The 24,005-nt window shown below is 40.6% G+C and overlaps 1 protein-coding gene across 1 annotated transcript in view; it reads left to right on the top strand.

Moving 5' to 3' along the window:
- Positions 1-24,005, top strand: part of LOC137204047 (lethal(3)malignant brain tumor-like protein 4) — a 267,106-nt gene that overhangs the window by 123,872 nt on the left and 119,229 nt on the right. The window contains exons 10-12 of the mRNA XM_067701379.1: positions 451-527; positions 18,887-18,972; positions 21,025-21,135. Coding sequence (XP_067557480.1) covers positions 451-527; positions 18,887-18,972; positions 21,025-21,135 — 274 coding nt within the window. The remainder of the gene's footprint in view (positions 1-450; positions 528-18,886; positions 18,973-21,024; positions 21,136-24,005) is intronic.

Here is a 24,005-nt window from a genome sequence, read left to right as displayed (position 1 = left end):
AGCATGGATTAATTGCTGTATGTGTCTTAGGTAGTATAGTCTGGGTTCCTGAAAAGGAGAGGGAGGAAATTGTTGGCATGTGGAGTCTGGTCCGTCTTATTAAAATTTGGACTGGCCTATTAATATTTTCCCTTGCTGCTAGCAAGAAGTGGTAGAAGGGGTTTATTAAAACGTTCACTCTCTGGAGAGATCACTGGCAGTTCAGGTCCTAGTCAAACCCTTTTTAAAGAAATACTTTTAAATTTCAAGAAGTTTATATAAAAGAGAAGTTTGGCCACTCAGCTTACAAAATATAGAACTAAAATTACTTCTGTTTCTCTTAGGCTATAAAATATTTTAGCTATGCCGTAGTATTTTCCATGTCATCTCTTAATATCTAGAATGAACATTACTCTTGGATTCTTTCTCTGGTGTTAATATGGGATCTAAAATAGAATCCTGTTTTTGCAGGTGTGACGTCAATAGTCCTTATGTTCAGCCAGTTGGTTGGTGTCAGGAGCATGGAAGAACTCTGATAGCACCCCAAGGTGAGTGGACTGGCTGGGTTCTCTTTGAAGTCATCTCTGTGTGAGTGGCAATGCCCATTCTTATTTTTGTTTATGGAAACCACATTTCAATACAAAGTGTATGATAAAAATATCGTGCAAGATTCTGTGGACCATCAAGGGACCCAGATGTCTGAAATCTGCACATCCTTCCCCATAATGCAAATGGACTGTGTTTATAAAGACATATTAGGCAGCCATTTTAAAAAAGTGCTATTTTTTTATCCAACGAAATGAGTGTAATCACTGTGAACTGACTTTTAAAACTAGCTATTTCCACCTATGTAATTTAACTTATTACCAATGTTAATTCATTAATTGACCATCAGGTTATTAAATATACTTAACTTTGGAGTTAAGTGTAAGAAATGTAGAAACCTAAGAAGTGAGAATTAATAATGAGGGCCTAGACTTGCCAGACCCCTTCACCAAGCCAACTTAGTGGCTCAGCTAAACACTGACATAGGGACTTTCTTGTTATTTATCTGTTTTCTCATTACAGAAATGGAATATCTCTCCATTTATTTAGTTCTTTGATTTATTTCAGTGACATTTTGTGGTTTTTCTCATATAGATCTTACATATATTTTGCTAGATTTTGTAACTATTCTGTTATTTTGAGTGCTAATGTATATGGTATTGTGTTTTTAATTTCAAATTTCACTTGTTCATTGCTGGTATATAGGAAAGCAGTTAAATTTTATATGTTAACCTTGTATCCTGCAACCTTGTTATAATCACTTATTGGTTCTTGGAGTTTTTTTGTTGATGCTTTTAGATATTCTACACCTCTGTGAACAAAGTTATATTTCTTTCTTCCCAGTCAATATATCGTTTATTTCCTTTTCTTGTCTTATTGCATTAGCTAATATGTACCATGCTGTTTTTTGTTTTTGTTTTTGTTTTTTGCGGTACGCGGGCCTCTCACTGTCGCGGCCCCTCCCTCTGCGGAGCACAGGCTCCGGACGTGCAGGCCCAACGGCCATGGCTCACAGGCCCAGCCGCTCCGCGACACGTGGGATCCTCCCGGACCGGGGCACGAACCCGTGTCCCCTGCATCGGCAGGCGGACCCTCAACCACTGCGCCACCAGGGAAGCCCCCTACCATACTGTTTTGACCACTGTAGCTTTTTAGTCCGTTTTGAAATCTGGAAATGTGAACCCTCCAACTTTGTTCTTCTTTTTCAAGATTGCTTTGGCTGTTTGCGGCCCCTTGCAGTTCTTTATGAATTTGAGGATTGGCTTTTCCATTTCTGGAGAAATGACTATTGGGATTTTGGTAAGGGTTATGTTCAATGTAGACTGCTTTAGGGAGTGTTGCCATCTTAACAGTATTAGGTTTTCTAATCCATGAACATGGGATGTCTTTTCACTTACTTAGACCTTCTTTCATTTCTGTCAGCAGTATTTTTTAGTTTTGGGTGTACAGGTCTTTTACCTCCTTGGTTAAATTTATTGGTATTTTATTCTTTTGGATGCTGTTGTAAATGGAATTGTTTTATTTATTTATTTTTGGAATTTTTTTTATTTCTGGCATAAAGAAACACAAATGATTTCACAGTCTGCAATTTTGCTGAATTTGTTTATTAGCTCTAGTAGGTTTTTTTGTGTGGATGCTATGGGATTTTTTCATATAGAATTGTGTAGTCTATCAAAATAGTAAAGTTCCAAAAAATTCATATTTCTAATTTGAATGCCTTTAATTTTGTGTCTTGCCTGATTATGCTAGCTAGGACTTCCAGTACAGTATTGAATGTAGTGGTAAAAGTAGGCATTCTTGTCTTTTTCCTAATCTTAGGGTGAAAAGATTTCGGTCTCTCACTATCAAGTATGATATTAGCTGTGGGTTTTTCATAAATGCCCCATATCATGTTAAGGAAGCTCCCTTTTACTCCTAGTTTTCTGAGCGTTTTTATCATAAAAGGGTGTTGAATTCTGTCCAGTGCTTTTTCTGCATCTATTGAGAAGATTGTGTGGGACTTTCTTCCCCTTTGTTTCATGGTGTATAATCCTTCTAATGTGCTGTTGAGTTCAGTTTGCTACAGTTTTGTTAAGAACTTTTGTATCTGTATTCATAAGGGGTATTTGTCTGTTGTTTTCTTGTCATGTCTTTGGTCTGTTCTTTTTAATGCTGTAAGTGGAATTGTTTTCTTAATTTTATCTTTGGATTGTTCATTGCTACTTGGTAGAAATACAATTGATTTTTGTGCAATGACCTTATACTCTGAATTCATTTATTTGCTCTAATGTATGTGTGTGTGTGTGTGTGTGTGTGTGTGTGTTACTTAGGATTTTCTATATGCAAAATTATGTCATCTATAAGTAAAGATACTTTCACGTCTTCCTTTCCGATCTGAATACATTTTCTTTCTTTCCTGAATCCTCTGTCTAGACCTCCCAGCGCATGCTGAACAATAGTGGCAGGATCAGATATGCTTTTCTTGTTCCTGATCCTAGGGGAACACTTCGTCTTTGCACATTAAACATGATGTTTGCTGTGAGCTTTTCGTGGATGCCCTTTATCAGATTGCGGAAGGTCTCTTCTATTCCTAGTTGTTTTATCATGAAAGGGTCGTCCTTTATTCTATTAATATGGTTTTATTATATTTATTGCTTTCTATATGTTGAAACAATCTTGTCTTCTTGGGATAAATCTCGTGTGTGTGTGTGTGTGTGTATAAATATATTTTTTCTTACATGTTGCTGCACTACTTGGTTAGCTAATATTTTATTGAGAAATTTTGTGTCTGTACTCATAAAGTCATCTACTCTTTTTTTTTAATACATTGCTTTAAAAAAATATTTATTTATTTATTTGGTTGCACCAGGTGTTAGTTGTGGCAGGAAGCTCCTTAGTTGCGGTTCCAGGGCTCCTTAGTTGTGGCATGCGAACTCTTAGTTGCAGCATACATGTGGGATCTAGTTCCCTGACCAAGGGTCAAACCCAGGCCGCCTGCATTGGGAGCATGGAGTCTTATCCACTGTGCCACCAGGGAAGTCCCAAAGTCATCTACTCTTTTAAAATGTTTTTATTCCTATTAGAGTATCTAAAGCTGCTCTGAGTGCTAAGGAAAAACAGGATGAACAATAAGTCAAGAAGTTTGGTTATTTAAAACCTTAATCCATCATATGATTACTCGTCTTCAGTGGGGACTCAACCATGTTAGAAAGGGGTTCCCTCTTATGGTGCTGCAGGGTGTTGGCCCTGCACAGTGGCCTTCACTGGATGCCAGGAAGCTTCCCATTTGGTTTGGGAAGTAAATGTAAAATGAAAATTCAAGCAGATTAGCCACTTAATCAAGGTATGATCAACAGAGTGGAGTGTAATGAAAATATATGCAAAGGAGCTGTGAGTAACAATTGGGTGAAGGCAATTAAAGCTGAGCAATAAACAAAATTGCTTAAAGCTCGTGATGAGCCGTGATCATGCTGACCTCTAGGTTTGTGGGAAAGCACGAGCGCACCAGAGCTGTTAGTCCCTGGTTAGATGCACAAGAGAGGAAAGGCTTGAGGCCATGGGGTAGAAGGAGCCCTGAGGCAGGATAATAGAATGCTGTGCACTCAGTTCACAAATGGGAATTAAACATGAGATTTTAAAAGAAAAACCTACCAACCCACATAATCTTTAGATATTCTCTCCCCTACGACAAGGCTGGAGCTAGAACTGCTTGAAATACACATATATGTTATGTATTGTATTTTATATATATTATCTGTCATATAGATTTTATATCTGTATATTCAGAGTTTATAGGAAAAGATAAGAAATTAACATTGTTTGGATGATTTGTTTCTGTTAGTAATTTGGCTCCACAATTTGTTAGCTGTAGTTATTTTACTTAAAGTGAATTTGTGTTTTACACATCATTTATGCCTATAGACTTTTACATTAAATTTTATTTTATGGTTGTAATTACATATCAGAAAAAATGTATTTGCTATATTCGTCATAGCTTGTGTGTGTGTGCGTGTGTGTGTGTGTGTGTGTGTGTAATTGTACTTCTGAGAGCGATTAAGCCTCTTGAAAGTGGAACAGCATGTGCTGATCTGTACAGTTACCCCTGGTGTGCACTCACATTCTCATAGATTCCCGATAAAAGAACTTCTTCAGAGAAAGAGGAAAAAAGATTAGTTTTTGAAACATGTGACCTATAAATTGTAAAGGTGTTACTTTGCTGATGTAAGTTCAATCCAAGGTGCTACATATTCTACTCAGTATCTTTCTACAAGGACTAAAAAATTCCTTCAGAAGACGCAATCTGCTGGGGTCTTAGTCAAAGTCACAAAATGACAAAAAAGTGTTAGGTAGGTGCATAGAAAACCCTGATAATACAGATGTTACATTTGAGGAGGAAAAGTCCCTGTCCAGACGGCTTGCCGGGCTTCATAGTGAGGTTCTGATCTTCATCTGGTGATGGGCAGGCCATGTCCAGTTAGCAGTCACCTCCTAACCAATGGGGTAAATCGGGTCCTTTTGTTGACGTAAAATCTCCTAGTAGCATAGTTTGAGGTAGTACGTCGTACAGCCAACTCTGTACAATTAAAAATTGGATTGGTCTGTTAGAGAACATTAATAGATTGTTAGCTAAAAGTTGCCTTTTTTCTTTTCGAGTTCTTTTGAATGGTATTGCTATTTTAAAAGTAACTCTGATTGCTTTGTATGTATACGAAGTTTCCAGTACACTTTATTGCTCAGAGTGACTTGTTTACCAGTTAAAACAGTGGTTTTTTCCAACAGTCTTGAATGTGTGAAAGTCTGTTCTGTAGTCAGCGACAGGAGCCTCCACCCCAACGAGCTTCCCGCTCAATCTGGGCAGGTGGACGGGGAGCCCTGCGGACCCTGTTGACTGACAGCGGGACCATGTCCCCCTGAGGGGTGGTGTCCTGCACTGAGATCCTCTCCAAATCTGCTGTCAACTGAACTCAGGTTCAGTTCAGCAAACATCATCTCCACAGTGACTTCTGTGTTTACAGAAGGTGGAGAACCAAGTAAGAATAAAACACAATTCTTGCCCTGAAGGAAGGGATCTATTTATATTTTTGTAAAAACTTTATTGAGATCTAATTCACATACTATACAGTTCATCCATTTAAAGTGTAAGATTCAGTGTGTGTTTTTTTTAACATATTTACAGAGTTGTGTAACCATCACCACGATCAATTTTAGAAAGTTTCCATCACCCCAGAAAGAAACCCTGAGCCACTTAGCTGTTATCCCCACCCTCCATTCCCTGCAGCATTTGGACACCATTAATCTACTCTTTGTCTTGCCTCTTCTGAATGTTTCATGTAAATAGAATCATATGATATGTGGCCTTTTGTGTCTGGCTTCTTTCACTCAGCATAATGATTTTAGAGTTCATCCATGGTGCAGCATGTATGAATACGTTGTTTCTTTTTAGTTTCAAATAATATTCATTGTGTAGATAAACCACAATTTGTTTATTCATTCGTCAGTTGATGGGCATTTGGGTTGTTTTCACTTTTTGACTTTTTCAGATACTGCTGCTGTGAATATTTGTGTATGAGTTTTTGCTTGAACATGTTTTCAGTTCTTTTGGGTATATATACTTAGGAGTGAAATTGCTGGGTCATATAGTAATTCTACGTTTGCCTTACTGAGTAGTTAGTGAGTAATTACTTACTGACTCTTCACCACAGGAGCTGCTCTGTTTTAATACCCATCAGTAGTGTGTGAGGGTTACAGTTCCTCCACGTTCCTCCACACTTGCTGTCTGTGTTTTGTTTATATCATCATAGTGACTGTGAAGTGGAATCTCATCTTGGGTCTCATTTTTCTTGAATGCCCAATATGATGTTGTTAGCGAACCCAGGTCTGGCTGCTCGCCGCTCAAAAGCCAATTCTCAAGAGACAGGTGTTGGTAGGAAAGGAAAGCTTGCTTTATTTTGGAGGCCAGCAACCGGGGGAGAGGGTGGACTCCTGTCCGAGAACCAACTCCTGATGGCTGTTGAGGGGCAGGGGCTTTTAAAGGGGGGTTTCGGGGCTGTATAGGCAGAGGGAGGGAGTAGGGCAGCACAGTCAGCTCTGACAGGCATCTTGAAATCAGTCATGTGGTGGTCTGATCAGCATCATCTTGGTTGTTTTAAGTACAGTTAATCTTTAGTTCCAAGGTTTGTTCCCATTTCTTTGGGGCCAGTTCTCGGAATTGTGTGAAGCGGAGCAGCTTATGTCACAGCTTCAGTTTGGTCATCATGTCGTCATCCTCCTCCACCTGGTGGGGCTTCAGTATCTGCAAAACAGCTCACAGGGGATGGCTCAGAATATTATCTATAGCCCTTAAGGAGGAACTGAAGGTCCTTGACTGTGCTTAATGACTAAGCTATTATTATTTGGGCTCCTTTTTTTTTTTTTTTTGCGGTACGCGGGCCTCTCACCGCTGTGGCCTCTCCCGTTGCGGAGCACGGGCTCCAGACGCACAGGCTCAGCGGCCATGGCTCACGGGCCCAGCCGGTCTGCGGCATGTGGGATCCTCCCGGACCGGGGCACGAACCCGTGGCCCCTGCATCGGCAGGCGGACTCTCAACCACTGCGCCACCAGGGAAGCCCTATTTGGTCTCCTTTAACTGTTTTCCTCTGCTTCTGCATTTTCTCACTTCTCTGATTAAACTTATTCTTTGCCTAGAGTTTTGCCACAAACAAAAGGCAGGCTGAGGACATGGGGGGGCAAGGACCTGCCCAAGATCCTGCTCAGTGTCACACATTTATCTGTTTTCATGGCAACTTTGTAAGCTTTTGTCAGTGATTTCAGTTTCATAGTTGAAGAACTGAGGTATAGAGAGGTCAGGTCATGGGCCCTGGACCTCTCACGTGGCGGGCTGGGGGTTTGGGAGGACGCCTTGTGAGCTGGTCTCTAGAACTCCCTTGCCCTTTCTCCTTCACCACCCTGCGTGAGGTCTGATGCACGTGGGCTTCTGATGGTAATGGAAGGAAAGCTTTCAGGAACACAGGAGAGGGAGAGGTCAATCCTAACCTCATACATGGGTGTCTTCACATTGGAAGCCGTGTTTGCATTAGTCTTTGAAGGATGTGAGAAATGGGGTGGAAGAGAATATTCTGTAGAAGGAACAGTATGCACGAAAGTAAGATGGCAGGAAGTTCCTGGCAAATTTAGGAATTATCGGTGTTATGAGCAGCGTGCTGGGCTGCAGGGTAGGGGTTGGGGGAGGGGGAAGAGGAGGTGAGAAGTGACATAGAACATTAGGCTCACACTGATTAGTGATTTGTAAATGTTTTTACTTTATTTAAAATATGAAATAATTTTTAAGATTCAGAAGAGTCACGATAACAACAAAAAAAATCCTCCTCCTTTGCCAAAACATTTGAGATTAAGTTGCCAAGATGCACGCTTTGCCCGTCACCCAATAATGTCCTTTATGAAAAAAACAAATAAGCAAACAGAAAAACAGATTTAATCCAGGCTCACAGGTTGTGCTTACTTTTCATGTCTCTTTAGTGTCCCTCAATCTGCAGTGGTTCTTCAGTCTTGGCCTTGACTCTTAAGAACTTGACACTTTGGTGGAGTACAGGCCGGTTGTTTTGTAACATGCTTCTCACCTTGGGCTTGTCTGATGTAGTGGATGTGGCTTCTGCACCTGGGGAGGAGTGTCCCAGAAGCATTGCTCAGTTCTCACGGCATCCGCTCAGGTGGTGCACGATTTCACGGCCCCTTTGCTGTCGACATTGACCTCGGTCACTTGATTACAGTGGTGTGTGGCAAGCTTCTCCACTGGAAAATTACTCTTTTTCCTTTTGTGGTTAAGATGTATTTGCTGGAGAGTGACTTGAGATTATGGAAATACTCTGTTCCTCATCAAACTGTCACCCGCTGGTTTTTAGCATCTGTTGATGTTCATGAGATGAATTAGTTACTAATGTGATACTTGCCAAATGGTGCTTTTCTAATTTCATTATTCCTTCTATATTTATTAGTTGACTTGTGCTCCCCATGATTTATTTATTCAGTTTTTATAATCTGTTACTATCATTATGTAGGACCTTAGTCGGGGGAGGGTGGGATGGAAAGGCTGGTGAGCAGCCTTTCTTGACCTCAAGGAGCTGACAGTCTACTGGGGACTGTTCGGTGAGTTTATGAATATTGTTATAGATGATAGCAGTGAAATTAGTCAGAGGTAACACCTGGCCAGAAAGGGAAAGACGTGCTTCACTGAGAAGATTATCTGAAGGTGTACTGCCCCATAACAAATTACCGTGAAGTCTGTGGCTTAAAGCAGTGCAGGTTTCCTATCTTACCGTTCTGGAAGGCAGGAGTCCAAAATGGATTTCACTTCAGTTCTGGGATATTTATGAGGAATTAGTAAGATGGGTAGATCAAGGCCATTTTATGAAAGATCTTTAAAAGCTGGAGTGAGGAGTTTATAGTCAAATCTCTGATGTAACTATGGTTAAGCATTTATTTGGCAATAGTAGGCCAGATTAGAAAGGAGGCTGGGACGACCACTAGGGAGATTCACTGTACGTGAAAATAAGGAACGTGGGCCTTAACCAGTGCTGTGGGTCTGGGGCTGGGGAGGGGTAAGGCTCTTTAGCATTGCTGCTTACTTGATTGGGCAGGTGACTGACTAAGCAGACCTACAGGAGCGCTTTATTCAGAGTTTCTTGTGGTCTGCAGGGCTCTGGGAATTGATGGGCCACGGAAATAAATTGGGTTCCTGACCTAGCAAGGCTCTCTTTTCTTGTAAATATTGTGTTCTACAGTAAATGCATTTTAATGCAATAGCAAAAAGCCTTCCAAAGCAGAAAAAGAATTAACGTGCATAGTTTGCTAACTGCGGGACAGCTTTCTGTGGCCATTTGGGACAAGGTGCCATACTGTTTTATGTTATTGTTTCTGCGCCTCAGGTGGGCGGCACGTGGGATCTTCCCGGACCAGGGCTCAAACCCGTGTCTCCTGCATTGGCAGGCGGATTCTTAACCACTGTGCCACCAGGGAAGTCCCTGGAAATAATTTTTAAGCATTAGGTAAATACTTCTAGATTATTCTCCACATAGTTTTATAGTTTTTTTCTTGCAACAACAATATTAGAAAATTCAGACATTAAAAAGAAAGAAAAAAAAAAAGGAACAAGACCAGATCTCTCAAAATATAGGCACAAATTTTCTGTGAAGATCTTAAAATTTGTTTTTTTGCTGTTGAGTTGTATGAGTTCTTTATATATTTTTAGATATTAACCCCTTATCAGATAAATGATTTGCAAACATTTTCTCTCATTCAGTAGGTTGTCTTCTCATTTTGTTGATAGTTTTCTTTGCTGTGCATAAGCATTTTAATTTGATATAGTCCCACTCATTTATTTTTGCTTTCGTTGCCTTTGCTTTTTGTACCAAATCCAGAAAATCATCACCAGGACCAATGTCAAGGAGCTTACTGCCTATGTTTTCTTCTAGGAGTTTTAAGGTTTCAGGTCTTAGCATTCATGTCTTTAATCAGCTTTCCAGGGTTCTATAATGTAAATTAACTTGCTCCCTACTGGCATTTCTCTGTAACAGATTTATGTTTTTCATTCTTAGTTACTGAATGTTAAATCAGTTTTCATTCACTTATTTCCTTTTCACACTTCCAGAAATTTTTGTTGACAGTTCTCATCTGCTTTTGGCTTTTTACCTGTTGTCATTGTGACTTTATGTCCTTGTATTAGTTTTATTAAATTTTTTTGTATAACCTACATTTTATTTATACTTTCTTTTTATGTTCATTTCTCCTTCCACCCGAGTTACTCTCCCCAAGTAGGTATTGGGTTGGCCAAAAACTCTGTTCGGGTTTTTCTGTAAGACGTTACAAAAACCCTAGCGAATTTTTTGGCCAACCCCATAGCAATTGGTGGTAATCCCTCCGTGTTAATTACCATGAGCTAACTAGCATATCAAACCACTTCATAAATTTCAGTGCCTTAACACATTAAGAATTGATTTCTTGCTCCTGTCATAGTACAGTAATGGTTGATAGGGGTTAGTTCTGTTCCATTTAATTACTCTGGGATTGGGGCTCCTCCAGGTCCTTGGGAATCTTTCTGTCTGACCTGAGATTGGAAAGAGGACTGATGGTTACACATGAGAGGGGTTTGGCGCCAAACTCAGAAGTAGCTTGTTACAATCATTTCTACCCACATGCATTGGCCAGAACTGTTACATAACTGCATTCAAATGCATGGGAGTAAAGGAACTGTGGTTCAGCTATTTTCCCAAGAGGGAAATGAACAATTAGCCATTCTATGCTATGCGTATTTTGCTAATTCCCATGTCATTGCATATACACACACATATGCACACTCAGACACTCGTATGTTCATGAACCCATGTCTTTTTTTAGATTATTCCTTGTGCTATAAAAATGGTCTTATATTATGTACATCTTTTTCCATCTTTTTTTATGTTGCTCAACTATGTCTCATGGCAAATCTCTTCCAACTCATTTGTTATATAGTTCTAATTCTTTATAAAGCCTACATAATATTCCACGATGTGTTGTATCAAAATTAATTCAGTATTTTCTCTGTTGATAAGTGTTCATTTAAAGATGCCTTTATTGATACTTTGGTGGCATTTAGAAGTGAGCAGAGCTAAATGTTCTACATTTTTAAGTTGGAAGTCTAGCACTCAAACTTGTTGTGAACAAATGCTAAATGCAAGTTTATTTTCAGAAATAAAGCTGTAATGATTGATAATTTGGGAATGATGGAATGTACTTTGTAGAAATAACAGCAGTTTGTTTCTTTAGATTCCCCAGAATCAGTTGGCTGGACATACTTATTAGCAAATATTCTAGATGTTTGAGGAGCACATAGAAATATTTAGCAAGCTATGTTCTGATACCAAATAACTACTTAAGTTTACTTCATAATTTATAAAGCTAAAATTACATTAGCAAAATTTAACAGTATAAATAAATCTTTTATTTAATTGCAACATTAACTGTTAACTTGTTTTAGGCAAACAAAGAATTACTATATTTTAAATGGCATTGTACTCTTTCCTGTAGATAGATTCTACTGGCATAAGGAAGGTGAGAGTTCAGAGAAAAACTAATTAAGTGCCTGCCAAGAGTGAGGTACCGCTAGAAACTAGTAACCAAGAATGGTAAAGACATAACGTACAGGGGTCATTATGTTAGTCATAGAATATTACTCAGTGAAATATTATGTAGTTAGTGACATTGAGAGAAAAATAGGAGCGAAATAAACAATGTGTTTTTCTATCATGTTAGCTATTGAGAGACAGACAGAGGGAGTGAGACAGAGAAAGCGGTGATTAACCCCATCTCGAATGCCTGGGCTGCATTAGGTGCTGTGGGAGCCGTGGGCTTTTTGAAGACAAGTCTGCTGGGAGCTTGGCCAGGGTGGTACAGATTGGTTGCTTCCCGTGATCTCTCTTTCCTCAGTCTATGCTGAAAACAGTTCCTCTCAGCCATAATTTGAGCAAAATGAGCTCTTTGACACATGCTTGAGGTACTGCTCGTCCACACTATAGACCCAAGAGTTCTCCGTGTGCTTTAGCATGTGATTGACGACCAAGCAGCAGATCTGATGTCCTGTTATAAATATTAGGGAGTCTAATTTGTATTCTTTGGCCAGAAAGGATATTTTAACTTTAATTGTAATGAGCTGAATGAGAGTCCAGGGCTTCTGGCATCTAAGGTACGGTCAATGTGAGGTGAGTTTCGATGTGTCTTTTGAAAACCAAATTGGGGGAACCTGAAGTAGGCTTAACCGTGATTGTCCTCACGTCTGGTGGTCAGTGGTGTACAGTGTCTGACCCAGGATGCTTGGTGGTCATGCAGTGTTAGGATGGTTTTCATAACTGGCCCCTCTGTGTGCAGAACCAGAGGGCAGGTCCCAGTCAGTGGTGGCTTTTCTCAGTCTCTACCATTGGGAGGCCCGGAGTCTGGACAAGTCCCTGCTCTGCCTTGTGAGCGCTGCCTGAATCAGTCTCTCAGAATGATGGCGAAACCCACTCAGGCTTCCCTGGTTCTGGTGGTCCGGCCCTCATTGCCTGCTGATGCTGGTGCTTTCTCCTGCCCAGTGCCCGGCAGCCTGCAAAGCATCACTGGGCCTCAGAGCAGCTCTCTGCAGGTCTTGATCTCTGTAAATTGCAGGTCAGGAGACCTGGGCTCGAGCTTTGGCTTCATTATTAGTTGTCTTGCCTTTGACATGTCACTTAAAATACCAGGTCTCACTTTCCTCATCAATAAAATGAAGAGTTAGATGAAGAGGACTCTTAAGTCCTTCCAGCATGTATTTATGGTCAATGTTCTGTCCATTCTTCTTGAATCTTCTCGGTAAGACTCTTAGCAGATCCCTGTTTATTGCTGGTTGTTAAACAGTACTATTGTCCATTACTTAAAAATTGCTTGTCCTGGGACACCAATGGTTTTTGGTTCCGGAATTGGCCCCTGGTATAACTATTGTTGTCTTGCTTCCATGCGACAGGTTACCCAGACCAGGTAACCTGGTCAGGAACGTAAGGACTTGTGCTATTTATTCATGATCCCGGTTCTTTAGAAGGAAGGATCCGGTGGCAGAATTATGTTTTTTTTTTTTTTTTTTTTAAACATCTTTATTGGAGTATAATTGCTTTACAATGGTATGTTAGTTTCAGCTTCACAACAAAATGAATCAGTTATATATATACATATGTTCCCATATCTCTTCCCGCTTGCGTCTCCCTCCCTCCCACCCTCCCTATCCCACCCCTCCAGGCGGTCACAAAGCACCGAGCTGATCTCCCTGTGCTATGCGGCTGCTTCCCACTAGCTATCTACCTTACGTTTGGTAGTGTATATATGTCCATGCCTCTTTATCGCTTTGTCACCGTTTACCCTTCCCCCTCCCCATAGCCTCAAGTCCATTCTCTAGTAAGTCTGTGTCTTTATTCCTGTTTCACCCCTAGGTTTTTCATGACATTTTTTTTTCTTAGATTCCATATATATGTGTTAGCATACGGTATTTGTCTCTCTCTTTCTGACTTACTTCACTCTGTATGACAGACTCTAGGTCTATCCACCTCATTACAAATAGCTCAATTTCGTCTCTTTTTATGGCTGAGTAATATTCCATTGTATATATGTGCCACATCTTCTTTATCCATTCATCCGATGATGGACACTTAGGTTGTTTCCATCTCTGGGCTATTGTAAATAGAGCTGCAATGAACATTTTGGTACATGACTCTTTTTGAATTATGGTTTTCTCAGGGTATATGCCCAGTAGTGGGATTGCTGGATCATATGGTAGTTCTATTTGTAGCTTTTTAAGGAACCTCCATACTGTCCTCCACAGTGGCTGTATTAATTTACATTCCCACCAACAGTGTAAGAGGGTTCCCTTTTCTCCACACCCTCTCCAGCATTTATTGTTTCTAGATTTTTTGATGATGGCCATTCTGACTGGTGTGAGATGATATCTCATTGTAGTTTTGATTTGCATTTCTCTCATGATTAGTGATGTTGAGCATTCTTTCATGTGTTTGTTGGCACTCTGTATATCTTCTTTGGAGAAATGTCTATGTAGGTCTTCTGCCCATTTTTGGATTGGGTTGTTTGTTTTTTTGTTATTAAGCTGCATGAGCTGCTTATAAATTTTGGAGATCAATCCTTTGTCAGTTGCTTCATTTGCAAATATAGAATTATGTTTTGATTTAGGCTGTTGTTGTAAGAAGAGCCTGTAACCAGTCTCACCCTTCAGCTGGCCTTTCTTACGTGGAAGGTTGAGGAGTGCTCTTTGCCCGTACAGATGCCGCAAATGAGATGCCTTGCCTGGGCTCTGTCCAGGCTGCAGTGCTGCTTGGGAGCTGAGCCAGGGGTGATTCAGGAGCACCATCCTGTCCTCAGGGTGCCTCAGAATCCCAGCATCGCCAGCGGGAAAGCAGCGTCGTACCAGCTCCAGTCACCGCAGTATTCAATGCAGACTTCTCAGGAAATACATTTCATTCATTTAACAGATATTTACCAAATAGTTATTGCGTGATAATGACAGCACTGTTCTAGGCTCAGAGAAAATAGCAGTGACGTGAATAAATTTCTGTCAGAAGGCAGTAATATTCTAATGGGCAAGAGAAACGTGCAAAATATGAATAGTTAGGGGGTCAGTGCTGTGGAGAAGAATAGGGCGAGTGATACGGTGGGGAGGGGCACGGCCTGTCTCAGGAGGTCGTGACACTGGAATAGCAGCTTAGAGGAGGTGGGTATCTGGGGAGTGGGGAGGCGGTGGGGGCGTCTCCTTTGGGGGGAGAGCTCAAGGGGGAGGAAACCGTGGCGTCCGGTGGCAGCAGAGGGGAGGCCGGCTGTGCAGGGCCTGGGGTCGGGTGAGGACCTGCTTCTTTCCTGAGTGATGCAGGCAGCCCTTGGAATGACACGATTTAGGAGTTTTCACTTATGCTTCCCTTGGTTTGGCCTTGAGTTTCCCTGAGTGTGTATCCTCTTTAAGGGCTTTTCTTGACTTTAGATCTCCTGAACTCAAAGCTCTGGAATTGACCTCTGTCCCCCTAGCTTCCTGACACCAGGAAGGAGGCGGGCGTCGCCCTTTCCAGGAGGAGCCCCACGGCTTCTCCGGACGTGGTCCTCAGCCTTCGGAAAGGGCCCCTGAGCCCTAATCTCCTCCGCACGCCATCCCCCTAGGCTGTCATCTGCCCGAGGACCCTTTTCCCCCTCTCTCCCTCTTCTCCCCACGGGGAGATCCTAAGCACCTGGCTACACCCTGTGTGTGGTCCCTGGTCCCCTCCCTCAGGTCTGCCACACCTGTGCCCGGTTTTCTCCCAGTGTTGCCCTTCCCTGACATTTCAGACTCTAAATAGTGCGGGATGCGGTGGGCTGTGAATAAACGCACTGACACCTGTAGCCCTGTCTCCCGTCCTCCACCCGCATCCCCTCCCCGTGATCCTGAACCTTGGCCTCCAGGGGGAGCTCGCCCCACCGTCCTGAGGCCTGGAGGATGGACGCCCTAGAATACTGGGGGAGCAGTGATGAAGGATGTGGGCAACTGGATGAGACATCACTCTTCAAATCCCATTTCCTCTGCATCCTAACTGTACAACACTGAGTGAACTGCTCAAGCTCCCTGAGCCTCACCTGTAAAATGAGGACAAAAAGGCGTATGTGAGGAATAAATGAATCAGTGTGGGTGGAGCGGGCATTACGGCGTTACCAGTAAATGGAAGCCAGTTAGACAAGGTTTTCTTTTCTTTTTAATAAATTTATTTACTTATTTATGGCTGTGTTGGGTCTTCGTTGCTGCATGCGGGCTTTCTCTAGTTGCAGCGAGCAGGGGCTGCTCTTCGTTGCAGTGCGCCGGCTCAGGGCTGGGCCAGGAGGAGGACAGTGGGAATGGGTGGTGTTTGCAAGACTCCCGGGGCTGGAAGACACTCTTTTCTTCCCTGGGTTCACTGAACAGGGAAGATAGACCTAATGCATGTGTTTCCTCTTTTCTGCACGTGCATAGCTCATTTCTAGAGAGTCGCACAGAGGCAGTGAGTACTTAAGAATCACTTAAAATAGCCATAGTCTCTTTATTTTCACGTATTGATCACGTAAATCAGGGTGGGATTGTCCCTCTCGTAACAGCAGCTGGGTTTCTCGGAGCAGGACTAGTTGCTTCCTGTCTTGTGCACCATGCATTCCTCCCTCAACCCACCACACGCTCGTTTCCTTTGTCAACGTTGCCCTGAATCTGCTGGTCAGGTCCCTGGCCAGGAACCTGGAGCAGGCAGAGAGGAGCCAATGCTGAAGGGGCAGATTCAGAACCCACGCAGGAATGTGGAGGCCCAGGATACAAGGAATGAGTTTGGACGGTTTTTAAACATATGAGCTATAAAGGTAAATGCAACTGCAGAAATAATTATTGAAACGTAAGTTATGTAACATAACTCACATAGAGAAGGACAATAATCAAAAGATATCCTAAAAGAGTTTTTTTAAAAAAAAGTCCAGCTTAAATGTGTTTACAGAAGTTAGATAAAGCAAACCGGTAAATGTAAATGTTTTTTAAAATCCACTTAGGAGGTGTTTAACAGATACACCTGAAACAAAATAATATAAAAGTGATAAAGATGGGCAAAATTTTATCAGACAAACATAAACAGAAAATAACCAAATGGCATACAATTTAATTTTTAGTAAAAAGGAGAATTTGAGGCAAAATGCAATAAATGTGTCCAAAAGGTAAAATTTCTCTATATTAAATAAAAAGTGCAGTTACTATTGAATATTCCATATACTTTTATGTGTTAAACATTATAAGGTCAGCGTGCGATGCAAAATACCCCAAGACCCAGCAGTTTCACTCCTGGATGCATTCCAACAGAAACGCATACTTCTGGTTCCTGCAAGGACACGCTAGAATATTTGTAACAGCACTTTCTGTGATCGCCCCCAAATTAAAACTCCTCAAATGGCCATCACCAGTAGAAAGGATGAATAAACTGTGAGGTACCCCCGAATGGAGTACTATACAGCAGTGAAAATGAACCACCCTCACACAGCAGTCTACAGAACCTTGAAGCCACACTACTGAGCAAAAGCCCAGGACCACAGATGAGCACAGGCTGTGTGATTCCATTCATACAAGGAGAAAAGGGAATGAGCAGAGCTCATCTCAGAGGGCAGAAGCCAGAACAGGTGGCTCCCTTTGAGGAAAGTGGGGCCGTGACCAGACGGGGGTGGGATGGGGACGGGGTGTCCCATTTTCTGGTTACGTGGGAGAGTTTATGACAATTTCTCAATCTGTCCACTTGATTTGTATATTTTTAAAAAATATATTTTATTTTGGCAAAACATTTAAATGTGAACAAAAAAATTATCAGAAGTACTGGAAAACTGTACAGAAAATTTATTTGAGAGATTCCTGCATATTGCTTCAGGCTTTTTGCTTAAATAAGAAATAAATAGATTTTTGAGTAATACAGCTATTTAGATTGAATTAATGCATATTGATATTACACCTTAAAACATATCTGTGTGTACGTATTGATATATACTTTAAATACTTTTTAACTGTTGATCCTGTGTTATACCAAGAAGAAATCTTAAAGTCTCCCAAATAGTAATTGTACGGACCATGTGATATTCTGAAACTACCATGTGGTAAACTGGAAATTATTATTAATATTTTAAACAACTTCAAAAATTAACCACTTGGGGGCTTCCCTGGTGGCGCAGTGCTTGAGAGTCCGCCTGCCGATGCAGGGGACACGGGTTTGTGCCCTGGTCTGGGAGGATCCCACATGCTGCGGAGCGGCTGGGCCCGTGAGCCATGGCCTCTGAGCCTGCGCGTCCGGAGCCTGTGCTCCGCAACGGGAGAGGCCACAACAGTGAGAGGCCCGCGTACAGCAAAAAAAAAAAAATTAACCACTTGGGCTGTCTCTTAAATGTTTGGCCAATGATTAAATCAAGGTGACAATTACACATTATAATTGTTTTTTAGAAAGTAAAAGTGAGAAAGATAAATATTTCCTAAAAGTTTGTCCAGATGTCTAAAGCTGTATTGAGGGTCAGCAGTGGTAAATTCATAGCCTTAAAATGCTTATATTATTTTTAAAGAAATAAAAATAATTATGTTTATAATTCAGTTTAGCAAGATAACTATAAAACAAACCTAAGGGAAGTATGAGGAAAGAGGTGATAAGACTAAAAGCAGCAAACGAAATAGTTAGGAGAGACAAAAGAAAACAATAGATCTGATGGGTGAGTCTAAGTACTCATTTCTTGAAAGGAAAAAGAAAACAACACAGTAATATAGACGGACCTCTGGCAAATGTAATTAGGAATAAAATAACACAGCATAAAGAGAAACAAGAAACCCAATTAGACAGAAATATTTAAACATAGCGCGCTTTATATCATGTTATACCAATATATATTTTAAAATTGCAATGATAAATAACAAACCTGGGAAATTGTAATTACAAACATTTAATTATGAGAATAAAACCCTAATCGAAGCAGAATTATTGGAGGAATTGGAAAGATCATCAGTTCATGGTGTGAGGTCAGACAGTGATTGTGAGTTTTCTCAAGCATCTCAAGAGGCCTCCTGGGGGTGGCCTGGCTCTGCCCAGTGCTCAGACCCCCATTCGACCTCGGTTCACCTGCTTACACTCATGGAGTGAATGCACGGACCAGTGAATGCGTGCACACGAGCATAGTGGGGGCGAAACAGCCCTCTCAGAGGTTATCACAGACTTACGTTCTTAATAGGGGCTATTGAATAGTGAGCATTCAATTAACAGTGGGCATTACTATTAGCAGATGTCTCATAGTATATGGCAATCGGAATATCAGTGAGTAATCATTTGATATTTATTTATTTTTCAGGTTATCCTGAGCCAGAAAAATTTTCCTGGACAGAATATCTGGAAGCTACTCGAACTAATGCAGTACCTGCCAGAGTTTTTAAAATGGTAAGTTTGGATGTGTAGCACTCCCAGCTTTTTTCAACAGTGTCCGTGTGGAATGGTGCCTTCATTTGGCAATTCAAAATCATTCTAGTTTTCTCCTTTTAAATTCAAGTGTTGTTTCCATGACCAATTTGCTTTGCTTTTCAGTTAAAAATGCAAAGGAGGTGACTCATTTACTGTTGTCCCTATGCACCAGTGCAGGTGACGATTTCCCTCCTTGAAGTCCGGTTGGAAGCCCCCTCAGCCTCTGATGACTGAGCCCTTCCTTTCTGGGTCTGTTGGTCCTCTGAGTGGGAACCCTGAGCTTTCGGTCTCAGGGACTGTTTGACGGTCGATGATGCCGGGATAAAATAGATGGAGTGTATGTAGCCCCTGTGTGTTACCCTTTCACCTATTTTGAGGGAACATTGCTTTTAGCAATTTGTCAGAATACCAACTTGTAAAGTTCAAATTTGTACGTACCCATTTATTCCAGGATTAAACCAAGTATAAAGAAAGTGTACTGATAGCATAGTTAGAGATACTTATGTTCTAAACCAGTGGTTTTCAAGCTCTGTTCCCTTTCAGCGATGTGTCCCTGACTCATCTTTAATCAGAATGTTATATAGTGAGCTTCTCCATGTGATTTCTTTTACTGAGAGTTTTCTAAAGATCAAAAGGGGTTTACAACAGAATGCTATTTCATTTTTTAAAACAATTGATTAAAATAGGTCGAATTTGGAGGAAGAGGTATAATCAAATTAAGAGGGCTAGAAGTTCTGGCGTGCTAGAAAGCGTTTTAAGAATTGCAAAAATTCAATAAGCAAAAATACCAGCTGCTTGTAGTCTCACTTTCTCTCTTGCTTTATGTCAAAACTTCACTTTACTTTTCCAAGAAGAAAATTACAAGAAAATCATATTATGAAAAGATTCAGTTAAAAAGGCAACCTCCAGCCTCTGTCACAGGGTTATTAAGGGTTCACCTCAAGCTGTATGTCTTTGGCATCTGCAATATGAAACAATTACCTTTGTTATCAGCATGGTGACCTCGGGGAGAAAAGAAATATGTTCAAGGATCAGAGACCTAATTATAGTCAGTATGCTCCATTTAGTAGACATAATAATGCATTTTAGAAACAAATATGCTTCCACAAAAGCTGGAGAGGAACAAACCAGGTATTGTAGAAAGATTTAACTGTTTTGTAAGTCAGGCATTATCAAAAGTTTTATTTTCCTACTGCCATTTTCTAGACTTGAGAAATTCAGTACCCTTTCATTTTCAAGAAAGTCAACTGAACACTTATGTGTAATAGCTTTCAAAGTGAAACTTTTTGCCATCCTTAAACACTGGCAGAGTTGTCTTTTGACTGATTTTTGGTAAATTTCCTCAGTTTCAATGATTTGCTAAGCCCCAGTGCACTTTTTCCCCACTCCATTTTCCTTAGTGTTTCCTGAGTGTCCATCGTTGTAGACTCCTGGTTCCCAGCATTTTAAGACTTGGAAGAAACCCTAAATTAATGCAGTTTAACATGCTTATGTTAAAGATGAAGCACCAAAAGCACAGATTATGACTTTAAATTACATTGTGGTATGATTTTAAAACATTTAGCTGTTATAATTATGGCAGCTTTTACCTATTTTAAAATTTAAAGGATCATGCTTATCCTTTCTAATTATTTGTTAATTTTGCCTTCTGTGTCTTACACTCCAAAACTGGGCAGTGATAATAGTCAATGATTTCTTAAGTTAAAAGGTTAATTTTAGAAAAAAAAAACATCTAAACCAATAGATAAATTATAATAAGATCCTTTTTTGAACTTGTGACCATTAATGAATTTATGATTTAATCTTTGTCTTTTAGCTATCTTGAAAATTACCAAAATATTCTTTTTCCTCCTGCAGGTTTTTATGAAAATGGTTAAAATAATATGCATGAAGGTCTATGTGCTCTTAAAACTAACTCCCAGTTGTATTAAATATCTGATGTAAAGTTAGAACAGTCATATTTTAGAAAACATTAGTAGCACATCTGAATTATTGGATTTCGCATAACTTGTTGCTCTTGTAATGTTACAGCGGTTGCCCCATGGTTTTCTCCCGAATATGAAACTTGAAGTCGTGGATAAACGAAACCCCAGGTTAATTCGTGTTGCTACGATTATAGATGTTGATGACCAAAGAATAAAGGTACGCGTTTGGATTAGTACGATATTGTATTGGCGTTTTCCCTGCGTTTCCTGTGAGACTGGCTTCAGAGGCTCTGATTTCTTATCTCAGCAGGAGAATCGAACTGGCCTGACTTCACTGCTGGTCACGAGACTCTGGTAGAAGGTCCTCTAGCCAGTGTGTGTGGAAGGGGCCTCTGTAGATTAGACACGACTGATTTTCAGAGGGTTCTTACACGTCCCTGTTTGGATTTGCTGCGTAGACGTTACACATTTTGTTCCTTTTTTTAAAAAAAGCTTCTTTTTGTTGGTATTATCAGATTTTTCTTGAAACTGTTGTCATTAAACACCTTAACAAGACGATTACCTCCTTGTTCTCTCCTATTCAAACAAAAGGTTAGATTTTGAAGTGAAAATTTGATTCACAGATTTCTATATCATCCTTGCTGTGACATCTGTTTTTTTAAAAATATACACATCTTCAAAATTAAATTATCCTTAAGTGAAAGCCTTTCATTTTTTTCTACAGAAAGCTGAAAGCATCTGTGGAATTCAATAAATCTACAGCATATGACAGTTGAAAAATTACTTTCCACCCAAGCACAGTTTATTTTCATATTAATAAAAAGATTGAAGCCAACGAATATTTATAGAAATTATTAAGAAAGGTGTATTTAAGTTCGATATAATTTAAGTTTGATATAATTTAAAAGAAATCTTATATGCTATATGCCTAATTTGAAAACAACTTCTAATTCATCTCATAGAGAAAAATCAGTGCGTACATTTTAGTAAAACATAGAGATGCGTATTTGGCCTGGCCGTGGATTACCAAAAGCAGATATTGGCAACGTCCTATATTTTTCTGACAAATGAAAACTGTGCTAAACGCTATTCAGGAATAATATGTTATAGGTATTTTCTCCCACATACATTGTTATTAAGGTTTTATTTCAAATTTAATCATATTGCATAAATTCTTACTTGTAGCTTTTTCTTGTTTACTCTTTTTAAAATTTATTTATTTATGGCTGCGTTGGGTCTTCGCTGCTGCGTGCGGGCTTTCTCTAGTTGCAGTGAGCGAAGGCTGCTCTTCGTTGTGGTGTGCAGGCTTCTCACTGCGGTGGCTTCTCTTGTTGGGCAGCACAGGCTCTAGGCGTGTGGGCTTCAGTAGTTGTGGCACGCAGGCTTAGTGCTCCGTGGCCTGTGGGATCTTCCTGGACCAGAGCTCGAACCCGTGTCCCCTGCGTTGGCAGGCGGATTCTTAACCACTTCACTACCAGGGAAGTCCCTTATTGTTGTTTACTCTTACAGCACTTACTGTGGGATTGATTTTTGGATATCATAATTACTTTATAAATTCAGTAATATTTCATTATTGAAAATGAGCATCAGGTTTTTTCTTTAAATTCTTATTTAACTTTCATTATAAAGTTATTGCATTTATAGGAAAAGCTTAATCTTAATAGTACATAAAATGTTATTTAGAATTTTAATTGACAGATTATTTTCTTGTGGTTCCTAAGATACATACAATAGTATCCAATTTAACATATTTGTCAGCTTACAGTGTGATCATATTGGATTAGTATTACCGTAAAATACCATTTGAAAACCTTTAGCTCCTAAAGTAAGTTTAGTATATTCCTTATTTACCATCTCAGCATTGGACTTCAAAAATCTCTTAAGATTTAGCTCATCCTTCCAAAGAAGTATTTCATGTCTCTTCTCCTTATTCTTTTTCTTTCATGGAAATTTCTTTGACCATTACTAGAAGAAAAAGAGTTGAAAAGTATTGGGTACTTTTCACAGGCTTAGAACCCTAAGTGTTACCCCTGTGGTTGTGGGCATAATGGAAACCCCTTTAGGATTTTAGGACTAAATTAAGATGTGAAATGGTGCTTTAGAAAATGTTCAGTGCATAGCTTCCACACACCCTTCCGTCTGCCAGAATGTATCAGTCTTGGAATGATATAGGTGTCTCTGGGCTTGTGGAAAACTTGTGGTCTCCCAAAGAGCCTCTGACCTCCTGCAACACCTGCCGCCATGGCCCCCACCCCGTCCCTCCCCAGGCAGGCCCGCAGCTGGGTAAGTGCTTGTCCTGCCCCGTGAGGTGGAGGTGAGGGGATTGTCTGGGGGCTGGCGCAGATGTCTGAATGGAAACAAATTATAGAGAAGGTTCAGAAGCATGGCTTAAAGTTCCATTCATGGGTGTTCCCGGGGAATACAAGGTGTTGAAAATGAGTGTCAGGTTTTTCTCTGAATTCTTGTCTAAGTAGATTGAAGGTAGTGGTGGGGTTATCTTTGCCAGTTGAGAAAGCAGTTGACCCTTTCCTGGTCTCTTCTTGGCCGGGGACATCCCTTTGTTCCTTTATTAATGTGTTGGTTATATGGTTCCACAATTTCCTCTTTTAATGTCAGTATCCTTCAAGGACTGTTTTTATCGCTGGCATGTGATAGGTGCTTAATGTATGTGTGAACGAGGGAAGGAGTAAAGGATGAGTGGCATGGAATGTACCTTGGCATCCTCCCATTTGAATGAGACAGTTGTGATAGTCACAAAGCACTCTTCGCTCATGCTCAGCTGCTCTCCTGACTCCTCTTCCCTTGGAAATCTAACTCAGCCTCCTGCACAGGAAAGCACCACAGGTTACACTGGTCAGGTTTGATTCCAGCTCTGACCGTGTTGGTAGCTTGGTAGTTACTCAACTTATTTGCACTTTCCTCATCTGGAGAGCGATGTGGTTCACAGTGCCTACCTCCCAGGCTGGCTCTGAGCATCTGGATGAAGATTGTGTACAAAACTCCTGGAACTGTGCCCTGCCCTTTGTAGGGCATCAGCTGGCCGCCGCTGTGGTTATTAGTCAGTGCAGGTGCCCTGGGCTGCGCTCC

This window comes from Pseudorca crassidens, chromosome 12 (assembly GCF_039906515.1).
Source record: "Pseudorca crassidens isolate mPseCra1 chromosome 12, mPseCra1.hap1, whole genome shotgun sequence".
Classification (NCBI taxonomy): Eukaryota; Metazoa; Chordata; class Mammalia; order Artiodactyla; family Delphinidae; genus Pseudorca; species Pseudorca crassidens.
Note: the sequence above shows the minus strand (reverse complement) of the source record. Positions and strands in the feature narration are given on the sequence as shown.